This window comes from Gracilinanus agilis, chromosome 1 (genome assembly GCF_016433145.1).
Source record: "Gracilinanus agilis isolate LMUSP501 chromosome 1, AgileGrace, whole genome shotgun sequence".
NCBI classification, from domain to species: domain Eukaryota; kingdom Metazoa; phylum Chordata; class Mammalia; order Didelphimorphia; family Didelphidae; genus Gracilinanus; species Gracilinanus agilis.
Window position 1 is genome coordinate 651,506,443 of NC_058130.1, and position 10,714 is coordinate 651,517,156.

Here is a 10,714-nt window from a genome sequence, read left to right on the forward strand (position 1 = left end):
TATATATATATATATATATATACACTTATAATCTAGATATAAATTCCTTGAAATTAAGGATCCATAACTTGAAAGGAAAATGTAAAAAATTTTTAAATTTCTTAAAGTATAATTTTAGTATATGTAATAAAGTAGAATATAGAACTGTATACCTCATATTTTATGTTCTTAAAAGTGGGCTTGTCTATATTTTAAGTGTTTTTTTAAATAGGTCATAACTTTAGAAAACTGGAAAACAACTAACCCAAAAAATGAAATTCAGAAGATTGCAGTATCCAGTCCATGTATGACATCTAATACATGTTCATTTTATCAGTATAAGTTAATCTACAACAAGGAAGAAACAGGTGAATTATTTTAACTAAAAAATACTATATTTGTATCCATGTGTGAATGCATTTGAAAGAGTAACTAAATAATTTGACCAAGAGACTACAATGTTTAATGATGTATTAAAAAATAAAGTAGTAAAAGTATAACTAAGAATATCATGATTTTTAAGAGGCTCAGAAAATGATTTCAATTCCGTCACATGGATTTTGTCAAAATGGTCTCTTTCCAAGTTAGTGTTATTATATGCGCATGCATTTATGCAAATATGTATGTATATGTGCTTGCTTACATATCACACATGGATATGTATAAACACACATTTGCTCAGGAGGAGAAAAATATTGTATAGGCTTTGGTGCTCCACCTATCAGCACATGCTTGAGAAAAGATAAAGATCAATGTACTCTCTAGTGGTTGGGGAAGACATAAATTATAAATACTCTTTTATGCCTTCTTCTGTAGTTTTGCTACCAGTGGATGCATCAGACGCTGCCATGGAGTCAGCTTTAAATGCTCTATTGTCTATACAGCCTGATGTGGTTCATGTGGTAAGAGCAGAAGATGAACAGAGCTATGTTTACACTGTAACCTTTAAATCAGTCAGAGGTAAGCATGGAGACTGTTTTGGCCCTGTGCTTGAGTTCTAGTTATAAAATACCAAATGTATGTCATGTTTAGTCCCAGTAATAGCTGTAGAAATAGGAAGTAACAGAACTTGATCCATTACCTGGTTGATAAAAACATTTTATCCACTTTTTCAGGTTGAGGAACTGCATGTTATCAATTTTTTTTTCCTACAAACAGTTTGTATTTTAATGATTTTTCAAGGAATTCTTAACCCATCTTAAACCAATAAAAATGAGATGAATTGCAGAAGCATGTAACATAGAACAGACATTCCAACTTGTAGTCAAATCACAATCTGATTTTGCCAATCAATGTGGGTGACAAATTTATGAACTATTTATTATAATTTTTAAATTTTTTTTCATTTTTGGTATTTGTTTGATAATTCTTTTAAGACCAAGAGTGGGGGGAAGCTGAAGTGCTCACCTTTTATATTGCATTTTTTGCATTATATTTTTCTTAAAACAAAATTCTAATTATTACTTTTCTCCTGTTGTATCTCCTAATAATGTTATCAATAGCAGTAACAATTCCTTAATTTACATAGTGCTTTGAAGTTTAAAGTATGCCCCTTTTCCATATCTTCTTGTATGTTATGATCTATGATGTCAACTTCCAATAAGTAAAACAATTCTCTTAAGAATCAAGCATTTTCTTACAGGTGATTTTGACCTGATCACTTATGAGATACTTGAAGGGAGTAACATCACAGTGGATATTACTGAACAAACCAAAGGAATACCCAATTTGGATACTTTCACATTGACTTGGGATGGCATTTCTTCTAAGCCTCTAACCCCTTGGTCATCAGAAGATGAGGTTTGTTGTGGAAATCTGAGATGTAGAATTTTATTATTTATGCCAGTAGAAACTGACCGTGACCTGCAATCTAATGCTTTGAATCCATTAAGATCATGGATTTATAGTCGTAACTGACCTATAAGAGGTCATCTTGTCCAATCCCCTCATTTTACAGATGAGAAAACTGACAGCCAGAGATTAGAAGCAGCTTCTTCTGTTCTTGAACTGCTCTTTGGTACACAAAATTGTTCTCCATTCATAATCTATTTTGACATTATTCTGCTTAATTTTTATCTTAATTTATTTAATACAAAACCTTTTACTTTTCATTTTTATTGCTGCTATTTTAAAAGTTCATTTGTAAATCAATTTGCAGTAATGTGTAATGCATTTTCTCACTGAATCAATGTTTAAAATGGTGTTTATATAAAATCAAGTTCATTTAACCCATAATATAACTGGGCTAAAGTAACCATCAAAAACACCTAAAGGAAAGACAACATAGCAACAGAAAGGAAGGAAGATGAGGTCCCTCTGAGCTGTATAATTTTCTGTTTAACTGAGGGTTTTGAGCATATAATAAAAATACAACACATCAAAAAATATGATTTGCCTGTGATCTCCAGAAAACTACCATGGATAGAGATGTTTTCCCATGAAAATTCCATTTACCTTCTTTGTAGAGTAGCTCCAGTAAATTTTATTTTTTTTCAGTTGAAAATGAGAGAAAACGTAGTATTTACTTAATGACTGCAATTACAACCAACCCTAATACAGTATTTTCTGGCATATTATGAAACTAATATTTGTCTATATTTATGTTTGTAAAAACTAATTTTTTTATTTTAAAAATTCCAGCAAACTTAGGAAATTACCAGCGTCATATAGTGAGAGATTTTGTGATCAAAGATGTCTGTCATTTCAGATTGAATGAACCTTGATGGCTCTAATGAACATATGCAGACTCTTTCTAATTGACCTCTTTTTTTATTATAAAGATTTTATTTGACCAATTACACGTAATAGCAAATTTCCATGTTTTCAGAAGTTAAATCATTCAAATTGTCTGTCTGTCTCCCTTCCCTCCCACTTCCAAGAGCTAGAAAGCAATTTGATCTAGGTTATATATGTATTACTATGCAAAACATATTTCCATATTGACCATTTTTTCTTTTTTTTTCATATTGACCATTTTTGTAAGAGAATGATCATGTAAAACCCAAACCCAAAAAACTAAAGTGAAAGATAGCATGCTTCAATCTGCATTTTGACTCCAACAGTTCTTCCTCTGAAGGTAGAAAGCAATCTTTGTTATCAGTCCTTCAGAAATGTCCTGGATCATTGCTGAGAGTCTAAATCTATCACAGTTGGTCATCGTACAATATTGTTGTGATTGTGCATAATGTTCTCCTGGTTCTGCTTATTTCACTGCATCAGTTCATGTAGGTCTTTCAGGCTCTTTCTGAAGTCATCCTGTTCATTATTTCTTATTACATAATAGTATTCCATCACCATCGTATGCCACCATTTTTTCAGCCATTCTCCAATTGATGGACATCCCTTTAATTTCCAATTCTTTGCTACCACAAAAAGAGCAGATATAAATAATTTTGCACAAGTAGGTCCTCCCTCCCTTTTTTTTTATCTCTTTGGGATACAGACCTAGTAGTGGTATTAGTGAATCAAAGGGTATGCATTCTTATTGACTTCTTAAGCAATTTTATTTTCTTTGAACTATCAGATATCCAGCTTTTGAATGCTTCTGCCTGTCAAAAATACTTTATGCCTTTAAATAATGCTAAGAACTGCAGAGTTCTAAGAGTTTGTGTGTCAAGTAAATGAAGTTTAAATATACATTGAAACATTTAACATCCAGCAATTGAAAGAAACTGGGAAACCAATTAGTGTTACTAAAAAAAATTACATACTTGAGAAAAATCATTGGTATATTGGACTTCTTGCCACCAAAATGTATTTTTCAACATAATTTTTTACCACGTTGTGACTTCACACTGAAGTTACTGAATATATTGTATTCTTCATAGACATAGAATGTCTCTATTTCACTCATTGCCATGGATATGTTGACACTATAATTGTTGTCATCTTCATGACAATCAGTTTACTTGTGCTTATTGCTAAGAATTTATAAGTTAGATGTCTCTCATGAAGGGTGTTTTGCATTGCCTTGAACTCATGCTAAAACTGTCTCTCCAAACATCTTCATTGGCCTGTAGAGCAAATTGAATTTTACCTTCCACAGCAAGCCATTCCTAGCCCCTCATTCTGAGATTACTTCTCATCTACTCAGTATTTCTTATATATACCTAGTTATTTACATGTTGCCCCATTAGAATGTAAATTTCTTGAGAATAGGGACTAGGTTTTGCCTTTATTTGTATTTTTAGCTCTTATCACCATGTAAGTGCTTATAAATACTTATTGACTGCCTGAACTCCATTTGCTGTAATTTCTGTATGTTTTCTGGCTTCATTTAAGAGAGGAATGTCAATATGAATGGGATTCAGTTCCTCCAGTAGTATGTCAGCATTAAGACTATTGGACTTTTGATATTAAGCATCCCATCAGTTAAATGAATATTTGTAGACAGAGACTTTATATGATTTTTGACATTTTCTGCTCTCTTTTCTACTCCCCTGCCCCTATCATTGTAGAAACTGAAAAAACTGAGGGCCATTTTGTATTTTTGTTAATTTCATGGATTTCTCTGGTCAATAAGAAACTTGAAACCTGCCATCAATCTTCTGGTATGAGTCTCTCTTTGATCCTAGATATGAATATTTAGTAAAGCTAGTCCCTAGATAAATAGAAAATAGTACAAGTCTTTATTCCACATCTTTACATCTTTAAAGAACACTGTGCCAGAGCGAAGATTAAAGTAGGACTTTAATAAAAACTGATTATACTACTTAATAAAAATGAAATGAATACCTTAAAAATAACAGAACTATATACCATAGCAAAGCATTAGCATATGAAATAACTACCTTTCCTACAGCAGTCTTTTTGATCAAATGTTTGTATTTATATTGTTTTAGGTTCAAATGGCATTGGAAGAAATGGTTAGTGCTAACTGTCCAAAAGAAATTGCCCATCTCAAGGAAGGTTTTGCCGTGAAGTACTTCAGAGATTATGAGACTGACTTCAGCTTGGTAGGGAATTCTTTATAAATTCTGAGACAAACAAATAATAGAGAATTCATAATTGGAATTAAGTGAATTGTTACCAGTTTGTCTTTGCATTTGTCTTAGCAATTGTTTCTGGGTTGGGAAAAATTGGTTTACACATTCAAAATTGTTAGACTCATTCTATTTTGATCTTGGAATTCATTATGTATGATAAACTATTATAAATTATTGACCAATAGGAAAGCATTTAGAATGGGCAAAAATAGCCACAATATTTTTCAGCAGAAAAGAAATTGTTTCACCTATCTCCATAGACTTCCAAAAATTCATTTTCTTTTTTTTAATGTTATAATAATTATATACGAAAATATCTTTTTGATATTTGAGGTAAGACTACACGTGATAATCCCCAATTTTTTGTTGGGAAGGAGGATAAAAAGGTCAATGTACAGCTGTAATACAATGGAACAGACATTATAATAGCACTTTTAAAATGTTTTAACTCCCCTTATTTTGCTGTTATATTTATTTATTAATGACAAATTTAGGTCTTGGGTCATTGCTATGCCTTCCAGGTTTTAAGATGCCATCACTTCTCTAGATTTATCAGTGTCTCCAAGACATAGGCCCCTAGCAGAAGGAAGACCACAAAGTTTTTTTAATTCTAGTCTTTAAAGTTATCATAGTTATAAAAATGAAAGAGATCTAATCCAACCCTCTTATTTTATAAATTAAAAAATTGAGGCCCAGGAAGTTGTGATTTATTGAAGATCATAGAAGTAGTGGCAAGATTCAAGCTGGGGGTGGGGCAGCTGTGTGGAAGCTGGGTGATTCAGTGCATTGAGAGCCAAGCCCAGAGATGGGAGGTCCTGGGTTCAAATCTTGTCTCAGACAGTTCCTAGCTGTGTAACCCTGGGCAAGTCACTTAACCCCCATTGCCTAGCCCTTAGCACTCTTCTGCCTTATTGATTCTAAGATGGAAGATAAGGGTTTAAAAAAAAAAAGATTCAAGGTAGAGTGTGAAGGGAGACCCTCTGACTCCGTCAATACTCTTCCTAGTTTGCTAAACCTTTAGTTACTCCTTCACAAAAGCACACAAAACTCTTAGATGTTAAAAGATTTACACTGAAGTATTACATGGCAATATGTACTTTTAGGAGAATAGATTAGCATGGAATATCTGTAAGAAAATATGAACTGTCTACATTATTAGTTATAGTTTAATTCTGCTCCCCCACCAGCTAATAGCTCACATTATAGAGTGCTTTAGGATTTGTGAAATAGTTTACATACTTTTTGTCACTTAGTCCTTGCAACTTGTAAATTTGGTACTGTTATTATACCTATTTGGGAAATAAGGAAACAGAGGGTAACTTGCCCTGGGTCACATAGCTCTTATCTGGCAGAGGCAGGATTAAAATGTCTTCTTGACCCCAGCTTCCCTCTGGTTCTACCCTTTGAAGCCAAATGGAACAAGTTGGATTCTTTTCCCATATTGCAACTATACAAATACTTGAAGATAGTAATTATGAACTCCCCAAATCACTTCTTCTCCAGATTCAACACCCTCACTTAATCAATCCTTATTTGTTATACCCTCAAGGTACTTCTCAGTGCTGTCTTCTAGATATTTTTCAGCTTATAGATATCCTTCCTAAAATGCAGCCAGAAATGAAAATAATTCCTTGGAAATGATCTGCTCAGGGGAAGGTACAGTTAGAACTATCAACTCCCATGTGGCAGATGCTCTGCTTCTTTAGTTGTTGCAAAGATTGAATTTGTTTTTTGTTATTCAGTTATTTCAGTCATGTATGACTCCTCATGACCCCATGTGGAGTTTTCTTGGCAAAGATACTGGAGTGATTTGTCATTTCCTTTCTCAGTTTATTTTACAGATGAGAAACTGAGGCACACAGGGTTAAGTGACTTGAGAAAGGTCACCCAGCTAGTAAGTCTCTGAAGCTAGATTTGAACTCAAGATGAGTCTTTCTGTCTCTAGATCCAGCATTCTATCTACTGCACCAGACAGCATTAGCCTTTTTAGCTTCCATGTCCCACTTTGACAATTTACTAAAATCCTAGATAGTATTATTAGATTTAGTGCTAGGAAAGACCTTAGAGATATTGAGTCCAGTTCCTTCCTTTTATAGAGGAGAAAGCTGAGACCCAAAGAAATTAAATGATTTGTCCAAGACCTGACAGCTTGTAAGAAGCAGAGGTAATATTTGAATCCAGTTCCTATAATTCTAAATCCAAGTTTTCCCATTGTACCATGAGATCCTTTCCAGATGAACTACTGTCTAGACTTTTGTAAATTTATGAAGTTTTTTTTTAGAAGATTATAAGGCTTCACATTTACCTCTTTTAAATTTTATCTTATTAGGTTTGGCTTACTCTAGCCTGTTAACATCCTTATGGCTCTTATCTGTCATAGAATGTTATTTCCTATCATTCCTAAATATGGATCATCTGAAAATATCTGGCAATTATACCATCTATACCTTCATCAATATTATTAATAAAAATTCTAAACAACTCAGTTCTAGGGACATGCCCCTTAAGACTTCTCTCCAAGTTGACACAAAGCCAATCTCAACCATTGTTCTCCAAAAACACACAACTAACAAAACCTTGAAAATATACTCCACATGATTCCTTTATAGGATAATCTTTACTCAGGAGAGGAAAGTTAAAAGTTTAAAGGCAGTCTTTCAGTGTCCATCTTTTTTTAGTATAGGAGATATGTGTTATTGAGTCTTTGTGATGTTCTCATGACTATGATAGGTACTATGAAGAGGTAAAAGTGACATGTGATAGGTATCAGCCATCAAGAACCCTATAGCCTAGTCAGGGAGAAAATAATACACACACTCCAAATATATACCTAAATTCTCTATGTCAAGTACAGTCAATAAACATTTAAGTGCCTGCTATATATAAATATAGGCAAAAAAAAATCCCTGTTCTCAAGGAAGTTACAGCCAAATTGGGGAGACAACAAGGAAATAACTATGTGCAAAAAATATATTGGCGAGATAAATTTGGGATACTTTTGGAGAGAAGGTAGTAGTGTTAAGGGGAACTAGGAAAGGCTTCCTTCAGAAATTGGGACTTTAGCTAACACTTAAAGAAGCCTGGAAAGCCTAAAGTTAAATATAAATAGAGAAAGAGCTCTAAGCCCGGAGAATGGCCATAGTTAAATTATAAAACAAAGTACCAAATGAATGACATAAACAATGACTTTTAAGATTTTAGAGAAGGCAAGGGATCAATGTAGTTTGGTATAATTAAGTAGTTTCTCAGAGAATAGATGGTAATTGATCTGGACGTTGACATACACAAGCTTTCATATCAGGTTGCAGCCGCTTTTTATATTCATGTTTAAATTATAACTCCATTGTTTCCACAGAAACACATTAATCGAGGTCAGACAACATCTGAAACTCTAGCTTATTGTGGTCGTTTTTCCCTGAAAAATCCAGCTGTACTTTTTGACTCAGAAGATGTTAAACCAAATGGAATGCCTTATGGAAATATCTCATTATTTCTTTATAATCAGGTATGTTTTTAAAGAAATCACATGCTAATTCTGTTAGGGAAATATCACACAATAAAAATGAAAATTCTCAATAATTTTGTAATACGAATAGTGTTCTTTGTCTTCATGTCATTTAGGCAATTGCTGCAGTTAATGTTAAATACTTATGTTTACAATAACATATGCTAATGATAGCTGGAAATAGTTATGATAACTATCAAAGAAAGGAAGAAAACAAGACTAAAAAAGCATTATAAAAATATAATTTCTTGGGGTCATCTAGGTGGCTCATGGGATTGAGAGCCAGGCCTAGGGTTGGGAGCTTCTGGATTCAAATATGACCTCAGACACTTCCTAGTTCTGTAACCCTGGACATGTCACTTAATTCCCATGCCCAGCCCTTACTGCTCTTCTGCTTTGCAACCATTATGCAATATTGATTTTAAAGAAGGTTATCATAAGACAAGACCAACTTTTATGAGAACATAGTCCTTTTGATTCTTATGGATGTAGTGCTGTAGGCTATGTTGCCAGCATGAACATTTCTATTTGGCTTTTCTGAAGAATTTTCAAATGTTGAAAATAATATGATAATATCATCACATCATGTGATCTCATTATATCATCACATAAAACTTTCTAGTATTTATCTCCAACTGCACAAACTGGAGCAGATTTATATGCAAATTAAACTCTAAAATATGCCTCTAAACTAAGTCATTAAGATATTTAGTGATTTAAAAATATTTTTTGAATAATTCAATAGAAATTGTCCCAAATTTTTACAGAATTCTTGAGTTAATTTTGGAAATAAATCTTCTTCTATTATGTGAGATATTACATGCTTCAGAAAACAATATAAAGGAATCAGGGAAAATATTGTAATTTCACTAAGATAGTTACAATAACTTTTTATTTCCCTCCTTTTTTGGTATAGTTTTGTCTTGCCTACAAAGGATTCCTGTCAAATCATATTGGCCTAAAATTTCAGTACCAAGACAGTAAGAGCAAAGAAACTAAAAACACCTATATGCAGTTCTCCTTTCCCTTTATTCAAGGGAACAAGTAAGTACACGGCACTTGGATACATGTGCAACATAAATATATCAAATTCTTCTTACGTGATTTTGTTAAACACAGATTCATTATGGGTTTAATTCTTCAATCAAGGATTCAGTGTCTATGGAGATGCTTCTTTAGAAATCCATGAGAGTTCTGTTGAAAAACAAATATAAAGGTCACAAAAAGAAATAAATATTACTCCAGTATCATTAACACGAATAAATCTGAGAAGAACAATAATGTGCTGGTAAACAAGAGAATTCAGATTAAATCATTTAATCTAGTTTGTTTGCTTCCTTATTCAAGGGGAAAAACACTTTACCATTATAGCATAATTTTTAAAAATAATTGAACATTCAAAGCTGATTTCATATTGGCAAGGATAAAGAAAATGTTAGAAATTATACTTTATTAACAACAAACTATAAGTAGAGAAATGAAAAAGAGAAAGAATTATATAGATAAAGTAATACCTATGGAACTAAATTTCCATTTGTGCCGCAACTCAGAGTTATGTTCAATCATGGTTATATATATACATATATATATATATATATTTTAGGTTTAATATTTTATTTTTTTAGAAACATTTTCCATGGTTACATGATTCTTGTTTTTACTTTCCCCTTCTCCCATCTTCACCCCCCCCCATATCCAATGCATATTTCCACTGATTTTAACCTGTGTGGTCAATCAAGACTTATTTACATATTATTGATAGTTAAATTGGTGTGGTCATTTAGTGTCTACATCCCCAACCATGCCTACATCAAACCATGTGTTCAAGCGGTTGTTTTTCTTCTGTGTTTCGACCCCTGCAGTTCTTCCTCTGAATGCAGGTAGCTTTCTTTTCCATAAATCCCTCAGAATTGTCCTGGGTCATTTCATTGCTGCTAGTACAGAAGTTCATTACATTCGATTTTACCACAGGGTATCAGTCTTTGTATACAATGTTCTTCTGGCTCTGCTCCTTTCACTCTGCATTAATTCCTGGAGGTCTTTCCAGTTCACATGAAATTCCTCCAGTTTATTATTCCTTTGAGCACAATAGTATTCCATCACCAGCATATACCACAGTTTGTTCAGCCATTCCCCAACTGAAGGACATACCTCCTTTTCCAGTTTTTTGCCACCACAAAAAGCGCATCTATAAATATTTTCATACAAGTCTGTTTATCTATGATCTCTTTGGGGTACAAACCCA

The 10,714-nt window shown here is 33.0% G+C and overlaps 1 protein-coding gene across 1 annotated transcript in view; it reads left to right on the forward strand.

Moving 5' to 3' along the window:
• The window catches only part of PKHD1L1 (PKHD1 like 1), a 210,869-nt gene that overhangs the window by 49,157 nt on the left and 150,998 nt on the right, over positions 1-10,714 (forward strand). Inside the window, exons 16-21 of the mRNA XM_044658261.1 lie at positions 212-347; positions 796-939; positions 1,622-1,779; positions 4,821-4,934; positions 8,320-8,469; positions 9,386-9,513. Coding sequence (XP_044514196.1) covers positions 212-347; positions 796-939; positions 1,622-1,779; positions 4,821-4,934; positions 8,320-8,469; positions 9,386-9,513 — 830 coding nt within the window. The remainder of the gene's footprint in view (positions 1-211; positions 348-795; positions 940-1,621; positions 1,780-4,820; positions 4,935-8,319; positions 8,470-9,385; positions 9,514-10,714) is intronic.